The sequence below is a fragment of the Rhamphochromis longiceps genome, linkage group LG12 (genome assembly GCF_057381845.1).
Source record: "Rhamphochromis longiceps isolate RC_006_pf linkage group LG12, R_longiceps_female_GT1.1, whole genome shotgun sequence".
In the NCBI taxonomy this organism is placed as follows: Eukaryota; Metazoa; Chordata; class Actinopteri; order Cichliformes; family Cichlidae; genus Rhamphochromis; species Rhamphochromis longiceps.
In genome coordinates this window covers 27,221,207-27,231,384 of record NC_140568.1, presented here as the reverse complement: position 1 = coordinate 27,231,384, position 10,178 = coordinate 27,221,207, and the positions used below count along the sequence as shown (strand labels likewise).

The window sequence follows — 10,178 nt, the reverse complement described above, 5'->3', positions numbered from 1 at the left end:
ATTTATTCATTCACAGCCTTAACATTTCAGCAGATTAGTCAACCGTAGCTTCAAAGACAAATCCCTAGAGATGTTGATCAGCCTGAAGCTACTGCCTCTGTTATGTGCTGCCATCTAGTGAGGCAAATAATTAAAGTTATAAAACAACAATAAAATAAAATGTATTACACAGGCTATGTTTAAGTATTTTTCTACATGAAGCAGGAAGCAGACATTGCTATCGTTAACTAACATTTTCAGCTGACTATGCTACAAGTAATCAGCTCAGTGGCGTTGACAGTTGTCTTTAGTCAGTGTTGAGGCACAAGCAGACTCCCTGGAGTACCCAATGAGAAAGGTGCATGGTGGTGAACAGGTCTGCCTCAAACACCAAGCCCACACCCATTGCATTCCTCCGCAACGAAGTGGTGTAGACAGGTGTCCGCAGCGTATTCTGAGGTGCAAAACACACAAAAATATCATTAAATAGATGCATTCAATAATGAGCTATAAATTAGTGTGGAGTTCTGTTGTGCTTGCTGTCCACACCTGTAGCCTGAGGCGGCGCGTCTCTATGGGGACGACTCTGAGGATGGGCAGTTCAACGATCAAAACTTTTGGTTTACTCTTCACTAAGCAGCACTTCTCTATGTCCCAGTCGGCTCCTTCCAGATACAGGCCGGACAGAAAGCAACCTGCAGGGAATGAGACTGTCAGTCTTTACAACTACTCGCTGCTCATGCTGCAAGTGATGAGCTCTGATTATTACCCTGTCTGGGTCTTTCGGCGACTTCATCCTCACTCTGGTGATGGGTAACTTCTGAGTACAGTGTTGAGAGATCCAGAGGCCACCCATTTTTCCTGCACGCAGCTTGGACCAGAGCAGTGAGGTAAGATTCAGGGATATGTAATCCTGATAGCCACATAACCTTTGGCTCGCCCTCATTCACCTGGTGAGCACAAAATACACCAACTTGAAAGTATATTCAAAGCACAAGTCATTTGTTAACTGTAAAATGTTATGGTAGAAAAATTATTTAAAAAAAAAAATTAAATGGGGTCACCCTTACCCAACAGTTATACTGCTCATATCGCCTCTTGAAATGGGACATCCAGTTACCAAGAGACTTAAGAGTGTCAGGTGCCAGCTTCTTCCAAATGACCGGAATGTGACCATTAAAAAGGGATCGAGCGACCTCGTCCAACTCGCTGCTCATCCCCACCTCACCAGCCAAGGCCTACAGCACACAGGAGAATCTAAACAAATCCCAATCGGAGCAAAGCACAAGTATACAACACCTGCAGATTAATTTACTGAGCATCTTGGGTCTTCAGCCCCTCCATCTCACCCTCTGCAGCTCAGCCAGAGAGAGCTGCATGCGGACCACCAGTTTGTTAAAGCGCTCTAGTTCCTGAAGGAGAACCACTGAGGTCGGAGAAATGTCCATGCCAAACTTTTTCCGGATCACATCCATGTCGAATAACTGCGGGAGCTTGTTCTGAATGTCCTGGGCCACCTGGCTGATGTACTCATCCCTGCTGATGTGTCCACCAGATTCACCTGAGATATGAGAGAGTATTTATCAGCCACTAAGAAGAAAGCATATGGAAATAAATAAATGCTTCTACTTCTGAAAAACAGGATATATTACTTCAAGGGATGAGCTGAAAGATGCAAAATCATACCTGTCTGAGGTTGAAGGTCTATCAGGTGAGTCCACATCTCCTTAACTGCATTTGTGTAGTATCCTATCTCCGCGTTGGAATGGAGACCCATAACCTCTGGTGTGTTTGCCAGTGGCATGGCTTCAATCTCATCTGTAGCACATTAACAGCATAAAGCATTAAATGATGACAGAAAACTTCCCCCCTCCCCTTTTTATGAGTGAGAGAATTTGAGAAATAAGAAAACAACTGCTGACCAACATAGACGTTTTTTGGTCCAGTTGGAGGGATTTTGTAATCTACATCTTTGTTTTTGAAGAAGTGGAACTGCCGGAAAGTGTAGAAGAGGAAGTCTCCAAAGTACTCATCCATGTAGACAGTCAAGATCCTGCGGTCAAAGCTATCTATTGCTCGGCCGCCATACATTACCTGACAAAACATTATAAATTACACCAAACTTACAGCATGTAGTAGTATAACAGATGCACACTATTCAAATGTACAATATAAACGAATTCACCCCCACTAACCTCCCCAGTAAGATATTTAAGACTTCCCCAGGGTATATTGATGTCTCCTTGGTCATGAGCTTTTGTCAGATAGGTGTTCAGGATCTCCATACACACCTGTCAGAGCACAGATACTATGTTTAAACTACTGAAAAGTGAAATACAGCAAATATTATACCACTCATAAACTAATTTAAAATATACCGGTCAAAGGTTTTAGAGCAACCTAGTTCTTCCAGTTATTTATTGCAATTCAAGTCATTCAAGTCCAATGAATAGCTTGAAATGGTACAAAGGTAAGTGGTGAACTGCCAAAGGTAGAAAAGAAAAAAAGGTAAGGTGACTAAAATTTGAAAAATAATGTACATTTTAGAATTATACAAAAAGGCCTTTTTCAGGGAACATAAAATGGGTTAACAATTTAAAGTTGTTCTGCATCAACTTCTGCAACAGATATGGGGAGAACTTTCTGAAGAATATTTGATTTCTATTGTAGAAAGAAATGTGTGTTCAGCTGCTATATCTGCCAAAGGTGGAGACTTAGATGAGTCAAAAGTTTAGAATACATTATTGTCTATAAATTAATTCCATGATTTCTTTTTTAACTCCAGTTCCTTATTTGTACTATTCTTTTATATCAGAGTTCAATGAGACATTAAACTGCATAATTTTCAATTAAAGAAAATGGAAAAATTGGGGTGTTCTAAAACATTTGACCGGTAGTGTAAACATACTTTCAAAATAATCTTAGACTAATGTGCAACTTACAGAAAAGTCAGACTCGCTGAAGTCGTATGGGACATTCCAGCCAATTTTTCCATATTTCCGTCTCTCTTGCACCACAGCATGGAAGAAGGCAAGAACAAACACCAGGCTGGAGAACGCAGGGTGCGGGCATGTGGTCAAGGCCTCATGGGAGATTTTAGAGTATGTGGCTCTCATGTTAAGCTTGAGGCCGTTGGGGGGCTCTGTCACTACCTGCACACAACAATGAAGGAATACTGTCATACCATCTGTTACTTCTGAAGCATCTCTGCTTCCTAGAAGCAGTCCTTTAAGACTTCTTTTTCCAGTACAATAGAAATATTCTACTATTAACATGTTAATAGGTTCTTAATGCAGTCTCATCTGCCATGAAACATCAATTTCTATAAAAGATAGTTGACATGTAAAGGGAATGTGTAACTGTTTTATCACCTGACTTTACTGGAAATGGAGTTATGTCATATTCCCAGTTAAAACCATTCAAATACAGCACCAATGTGAGGAAGTCCTTCCACTTACAAACATCTACAAAAAGTCTTTACTGAAGGTAAAGAGAATGTGTGTTTCACCTTTAGAGATTTCTGAAGTATGCCAATGGGAAAATCTTTAATGGGGTTGGTGGTGATCCATAAGCGGAAGTTAGGGTTGGGCTTGGTGATTCTCTCTAAGGCCTTTTCCAGTTCCTTCAGCCACTTTACCAGCAGATGGCAGTTCTGTAGCATCAGCCACTGACCTCGAGAGGCTGCCTTCTCCAATAAATCTAGTGCCACCTTTACCCCGGGTACAGAAAACAATTATGTTCAACTTCATCCCTTTTTAATGTTATTCAATGTGATTACTTGGTAATCCATATATTCATATAGATATGCCGTGATATAGGGAAAAAAGTATTGAGTACCTTCTCTTGGCCTTGGCCCATTGCAAGGAACTTGAACTTGCCTCCAAAGCCTGATCTGGCTGCTAGTTTCATGAGGTCACCGGCTGGGTCAGAGCCAGGGCTCAAGATGAAGACAATGGGGGAGAAAGGTGTGCTCTGATCATAAATTGCATCAAAGCTGATCACAGGGGGTTGAACATATCTGAGCAGAAATACAATAAGAAACATCTGTAAGCGCAGAATGTTTCAATATTCACACAGTCATCTATACTTTGTTCACAGGAGTGGATTATATGTACAGACTGTATATACTGTATACACAATGACACGATCTGTGCAAAAGTTTTAGCAACTTTACCGCAGCTCTTTAGATTCTTAGCCATGTGTTATCAAAGACATGTGAGACTAAAACTCTGCAGCGATCTCAGACATCCATCCAGGGAAACAAGAAGTACAAAGTGTCACCCTGCACTGAGCTTTCCTAAAAATCTGTTCTCGTAGGAGTTAAAAGAAAAACTACCTGCCAGGTACCTTAAACAACTAAACAAAATTGTAAAAGCTGGTATTTTTATGGGTGAAGAGTTCACACCAAATACTGATTTGATATAAATGATTTTGTTGTTTTTCAGTCTACTTCCCTCTGAGTAAGGATAGTCAAAAAATGAAAAATTACAGTACAAAAAGTTTCACCTCTCTCCCATGATAACAGTGATATAGTCAGTGACAGCTCTATAGACTCTATCAACCCGGAAGCAGCGCAGCAACAGCAGCTTCTGAAAGGCAGACAGGTTCCCCTTGTATTTCATGGGAAACGGAGCCTGTTCTGGTCCATCCAAGTCGTACCACTGAAGAGAAAAAGAGTGTGAGTTACACTCACAGTTGATTCAGAGGTATGGCTGTAGTGAGTTCTGTCCCTGTGGCCACTTACAGATTGCCATTCAGTGGGATGTTTCTCGATGTCATCAGGCAGAGAGCTGAACTGTTCGGGAAAGAGCTCTGCAAGTTTCACAATGTCTTCCCAGCCCTGATCGGCAAGCCAATCACACGGCTTTTTGCGCTGGCTTTTTTCCAGGGATAGATTACCTTTATACACGAGATGGAAATGTGCTTTGAACATTGTGTTTTCGTGTGCATAGTTGATCACTATTGTATGTACTATATTGTACTTCTCTGAATAGCTCACCTTTTATAAAGAACTCCAACTCCTCCTGAGGTACCCTCCCTTCTGCCTGCTCGATCTTGATGGTCATGTTAAAAGAAAAGAGCAACTTGTGGCTCTCAAACAATCCTGGGGATAAGAACTCAGTTAGGGTTATAAAATCTACAAAATAATTATAAATTCCTTTAAAAACAGACTTTTTTCCTGCCCCTCACATGGTTCACTATTATTCCACCTTAAATATTTTACCTGTGCAGCCATAGTTATAAACGCTGTATGTCAAAGTGTTCATGATGTTCTTTAGTCTGTTGGGAAGGGAGGGGTCTGGCACTGATTTCCGCAGTGAAAAGTCAAACACTTCTAGGTAGGAGGCAAGTGAGTACTGGTACATGCTGTTCACCACAGCCATTTCTGTCAGCACGAAGAACAGGATAGCGCCACGCTTGGCTGCAGGACGGTAGCCATCTCTAAGTTTATCAATGTCCTTGGACGTCTTCTCAGCCAACTTTAGTTTCTCAAATACCTGATGATCACAATGTCAAACATGAAGAAACAAACAAACTGGGATTTGTGACTTCAGTTAAATAATATTCCGCCACAACTTTTACTCTTTATGCATAAGCCAATACCAACCTCACTGGCTTTCAGCTTCGTCTTTTCCAGTGTTTCAATGAGCTCTGTGTTGTCCAACATGTTGCCTGTAGATGTGGCCAACTCTCTGAGCAAGGTGTCTCCGAGGTTTTTAAGCAGCTTCTTGTTGTTACTTGTCTCTTGGATTAAACATTCTCGCTGCTCCTCTAGCTCCTTCTTCTCAAACCCCATGATAACACTCAACAGCTGGTCTTCCAGACCCTTAAGGGTCACTGTACGTAAAAAGATGCAAAAAGATGGGGAAGAAGCAAACATACAATTTAGACCCTGTGGTTTAAGGATACAGATTAAATCTGACCAGTACACAAAAACATCTTACCAGTATAGTTAATGACCATGGCTTTTCCAAACACAGATGGAGAGTATTTAGGGTTAGCTAAATTAGTGTTGAGGTAGAGTTTAAAATTGGGATCGTAGTCGACCTCTTTGTCACCCAACATGATGACCTGTCTTCCCTCTGCTCCTTTCACATTCTTCTCCAGGACATTGTCAATCACTGGGTCGATGTATTCATCCACATCTTGGAAAAGGAATGGGAACCCGTACTTGATGGCCATCTCTAGTTGTTTCAGGAAGTCAGGATCATTGAAAGATGAGACCTGGGACAAAATTGATGATCACACTTTCAGGTCTGCAAGTCATAAACCTCTGTTTGTCGAATCTGGTGATACAGGGGCTGTCAGTAATGGGAGGCTGCATAAAGCAGTCATCCCAGAACATCAATGAGCATTAAATCTTTCCGTACCTTGAGGTTATTGTTTTCTTCCTTCTTCTTAATCCAGTTGAGGGCTTGTTGCTGGGGGTCAATACACATGGGAAATCGACTCCCTCTGGTTGTGAGAATCCCGTTCTGCACGGACAATTCATCTGGAGGCAAACCCTCTGAGCCCCATCTAACACAGGGTAGACACATAGTTAGGCCATTAATTAGCATACTAATTGTCATTATTTGATAGAGAAAAGTCAGATTGTACAGCATTTATTAGCAAGTTACGCAACAACTTCACCTGCTGATTTCGACCTCATCAGTAAGAAGGTTTTCTACTTTGAAAGGCTGGCTCAAGGGGATGCCTCTCTCCTGCACATCTTTAACCCACTTTTGGTATACCATCTCATTCCTGAAGTCCCAGCTGAATGCCCCTTCATAGCTCAGAAATGCAGCAGCAAGCAAACAGTCACCCAAGAGACGCACACGCCGCTGCTTCAATCCCTCCAAATCATTTGTCCACCTAAGTTGGGAGTATGTAGAAGGGGTGAAAAATAATTGGTAGAGACAGGGGGGAAAAAGAAAAAACAGGGGGTTTAAAATTAAAAATCAACCTGTTAAAGGGTTGGTTAGTAAGTGCTGCATGTTTTTCAACCTCACCGTTCATTCTCAGAGCTCAGCCCAGAGATGAGTTTGTCAGCAGCTATCAGTCTCCTCTCCATCACCTCAGCCTCCTCCTGCAACTGCTGCTTCTCGCAAATAGCAGCTTGGTATTTCTTACTAAGAGTCTGCAATTCTTTCTGGATGTTGTTGAGCTCATTCTGAATGCACTCCAGCTCCCGCTTACTCTGAAAGAAGTTCCTCTCTAGGCGAGCCACCTGAAAATAAGAAGGCAATACATCAGTTTAAGCTGTGTTTCGTCCAAAACAGGAAAATTCAATGGCGATTTAATAAACTTAATAACCTTTTCTCTTTTGGGTTTTATCTCCCTGGCAACATCACAGTAACCCATGATTGCCTCGACAAACTTGAGCATTCCTGAGCCGGCCTTACTGATGGCCTGCATTTCCTCAAAGCTTGTGTGGAGGTTCTTTAGATAGCCTAGCCAGAAAGAGAAGAAAACAAAAAGTGGAGCATCTGTCAAATTCAATTAGCACTCTCTTGCACAGTATACTAGCACCATTACTTGTTTTTACTTTTGTACTCAACGTAAATTCAACTTACCCTTGACTGTCCTGACCTGGTTGTTAGTGATCGCATCACAATCCATCTCCATCAGGGAGCGCAGGAAGTTCGCTTCTGACATCATCCCTTTTGCTGACTGCCAACTGATTTCTTTGTTGCCACGCAACACCAGGATGCACTCGCAAACCACCTGCACCTGTTTGGGTGGCTTGGCAAATGATCTTCACATTGGACCAACAGGAAAAAGCCGATAAAGGGAAAACACTGATTAAAAGAGGACTTAATTGTCATGATAAGCAATGGCTGTGCATCAATGATGACTCATTAAGGTCTCTTGAAAATGAACCGCTCTGCACTGTCCAGTATTCCTTTTCAGGGTTTATGTTATCCAAGAGCCAAATGTAATTTACATGTAATGTATTTCTACAACAGAATGAAAAGAATGTTCTTCATAAGGAGCACAGTTTACCGGATCTCTGTTACATCAGATTTTTCCAGGTCTTGCAGGGCATTACGTGCGGCCTCTAATGCTGGCAGAGCTTCAGCTAAGGAACTCTCAGCTTCTTTCTTCTCAACAGCTATGACTTTATTTTGCTCCTCAATCTCTTTAGCTTTGTCTTCTGCCAGAACCTTTTTTTCCTCAGCTAGAAAAGAAAGTTATTGATAAGTGGTTTGAACGAACTGCACTTAATTTCCATTTGAAGACTACAGGATACTGTATTAATGAAGGCCATACGGCAGGCAAGTGTTTACTAACCTACTGTTGTGTTGGCGGCAATCTCATCCAGCAGGGCTTCACATGCCGTGGACTTTTCAGCCAGGACAACTTTCTGATCTGCCAGCTTGACGTTCAGTTCAGCCAGCTGTTCACTGGCTTCCTTCAGTTTATCCAAACCTCCCTCCAGATGCTTGCACTGAGCTAGAACAGAAGAAGACACATTAACGGTCTCTAATGCACACTAACTCCAACAGAAACCCTGCATTTACAACAGTTTCATTCCCTCACCGAGAATAAATTGGTCTTTTTCCTCTAAGAGTTTGGAATAGGTGTTAATAAAGTCCAAGTAGTTCTTTGGAGTTACATGGTTGCAGCGTCTGAGTTTTTGCTGGAATAGCTTGCTGTAGTGATCCACAGAGCCGTGGACCATGCATACATGATCTATAACAGCTGCAGAGTGTGCATCTGGTATCATCGGACTTTCACCTGTGGAAGGACAATAATAATATAACATTTCAACTGTCTTACTGAAACACCTGTTTTAAAATAAACATTTTCCACGACAAATACATATAATAGAAGTAAGTTTAATTACACACCAAGAAAAGACTGAGCTACTGCAAGTAATGCCTGCGGAGGCCATGGAAGGAACCAATCTATTACAGTGTTGTTCATCAGTCCTGGGAGAAATAAGAAGTACGTCGGGTTAATAAAACTAATTTATAAACTATATTAAGTCAATTGAAGCCTGACCAAATATTTCACCTGGGAAGTTCCTGCAGCGTGTCCTCAGGGTATCTCCCACTGGAGACATGCCTAAAACAATGTGTAGATTGTTGGCACTCTTGTTGACAAAGTACTGCCACACACTGTCTTTAGAGGGATCTGATCCCATTGTAAGAGCTTCGTCTCGAAGCTGGTTGAGAATGGATTCTTTCTCATCATCGGGAAACAATGCAGGAACAATGCCTATAAATAGAGTGCATGGTGAGAGCACTGCAGCTGTAGCTTTTAAGAGAGATAAATAGAGAGTGAGGAGGTCAGGAGATTATAGTCATATCCAACCAGAGGTAAGCATGTTGTTAATGAGCTCCAAGAAGCCTTCCTCAGCAACGTGAGCATCAGTAAAAAGAAACACGGTCTTCTTATTCTCAATGCCAAGCTTCAAGTACAGAGTTTTTAGGTCTTCACGGAGGTTAGACTCACTGTATCCTCTGCTCAGCGTTATCTCAAATACCTGGGGAAAGCAGATCCAAAAATCTAAAGCTGGAAATGTATTTGTGAAGAAGGTTTAGCACTGCTTAACATTGAAAGCCCTCATGTAGTAGCCTTACAGTTACAAGATTGCAGCTTTCACATCCCAAGACATGTTAGTAAAATTCATTTGCATTGCTTAAAATGTAATTTTAGTGTATATGACACTTGTTAGTGACAGTCATTTGCCCTTCGCCACACCAATCATGAATTTTACCACCTCACAGCCAGCAGCAAAGGCAGCCAGCTTGGTAAGGGACTGCTTGCCAGAGCCCCCCACACCAACAAGCAGAGCATGGCCGCGATCAATACGGATGATGCGGTGAACCCGGGTCAGATGTTCCAGAGCATCGTCAAAGAGCACTAGGTTCATCCTCGATTTGCTCTCATTGTATTCCTCTAAGATTTCCTGCAGAATTACATAACACAGTGATCTGTTAAAGGAGTATAACAACTATAACAAATGCCAAAACATACTCTTACATTATTTTATTTTGTTGACTTTATAAGACAGTTACAGAGAAGAGCTACAGGAAAGTGGAGGGAGAGAGAAAGAGAAATGCAGCAAATGGCCACAGTTCAGACTTGAACACGGGCCAGCCACTCTCCACCATGCAGCATGTGGTTGGCTGCTCATCCCAGTGAATCAAACCGGCAGTATTACTTCACTTTTCTGTCTGAGACCCCACACCTCCACCAAGATGAACATT

General features: G+C 41.9%; 1 protein-coding gene across 3 annotated transcripts in view; it reads right to left on the bottom strand.

The window, feature by feature from the left end:
- The window catches only part of dnah10 (dynein axonemal heavy chain 10), a 31,095-nt gene continuing 20,917 nt past the window's right edge, over nt 1-10,178 (bottom strand). For all 3 annotated transcript variants that reach the window (XM_085425515.1, XM_085425516.1, XM_085425517.1), the window contains 29 exons: nt 9,689-9,877; nt 9,280-9,451; nt 8,980-9,183; nt 8,814-8,894; nt 8,503-8,700; nt 8,254-8,415; nt 7,966-8,140; nt 7,536-7,717; nt 7,276-7,412; nt 6,972-7,189; nt 6,613-6,834; nt 6,351-6,498; nt 5,925-6,204; nt 5,588-5,817; nt 5,204-5,477; nt 4,979-5,083; nt 4,724-4,878; nt 4,486-4,640; nt 3,817-3,997; nt 3,488-3,688; nt 2,922-3,131; nt 2,175-2,270; nt 1,902-2,073; nt 1,666-1,797; nt 1,329-1,540; nt 1,050-1,217; nt 749-929; nt 529-674; nt 1-433 (listed from right to left, as the gene is read on the bottom strand). In XM_085425515.1, coding sequence (XP_085281641.1) covers nt 287-433; nt 529-674; nt 749-929; nt 1,050-1,217; nt 1,329-1,540; nt 1,666-1,797; nt 1,902-2,073; nt 2,175-2,270; nt 2,922-3,131; nt 3,488-3,688; nt 3,817-3,997; nt 4,486-4,640; nt 4,724-4,878; nt 4,979-5,083; nt 5,204-5,477; nt 5,588-5,817; nt 5,925-6,204; nt 6,351-6,498; nt 6,613-6,834; nt 6,972-7,189; nt 7,276-7,412; nt 7,536-7,717; nt 7,966-8,140; nt 8,254-8,415; nt 8,503-8,700; nt 8,814-8,894; nt 8,980-9,183; nt 9,280-9,451; nt 9,689-9,877 — 5,133 coding nt within the window. In that variant the 3' untranslated portion in view covers nt 1-286. The remainder of the gene's footprint in view (nt 434-528; nt 675-748; nt 930-1,049; nt 1,218-1,328; nt 1,541-1,665; nt 1,798-1,901; nt 2,074-2,174; nt 2,271-2,921; nt 3,132-3,487; nt 3,689-3,816; nt 3,998-4,485; nt 4,641-4,723; nt 4,879-4,978; nt 5,084-5,203; nt 5,478-5,587; nt 5,818-5,924; nt 6,205-6,350; nt 6,499-6,612; nt 6,835-6,971; nt 7,190-7,275; nt 7,413-7,535; nt 7,718-7,965; nt 8,141-8,253; nt 8,416-8,502; nt 8,701-8,813; nt 8,895-8,979; nt 9,184-9,279; nt 9,452-9,688; nt 9,878-10,178) is intronic.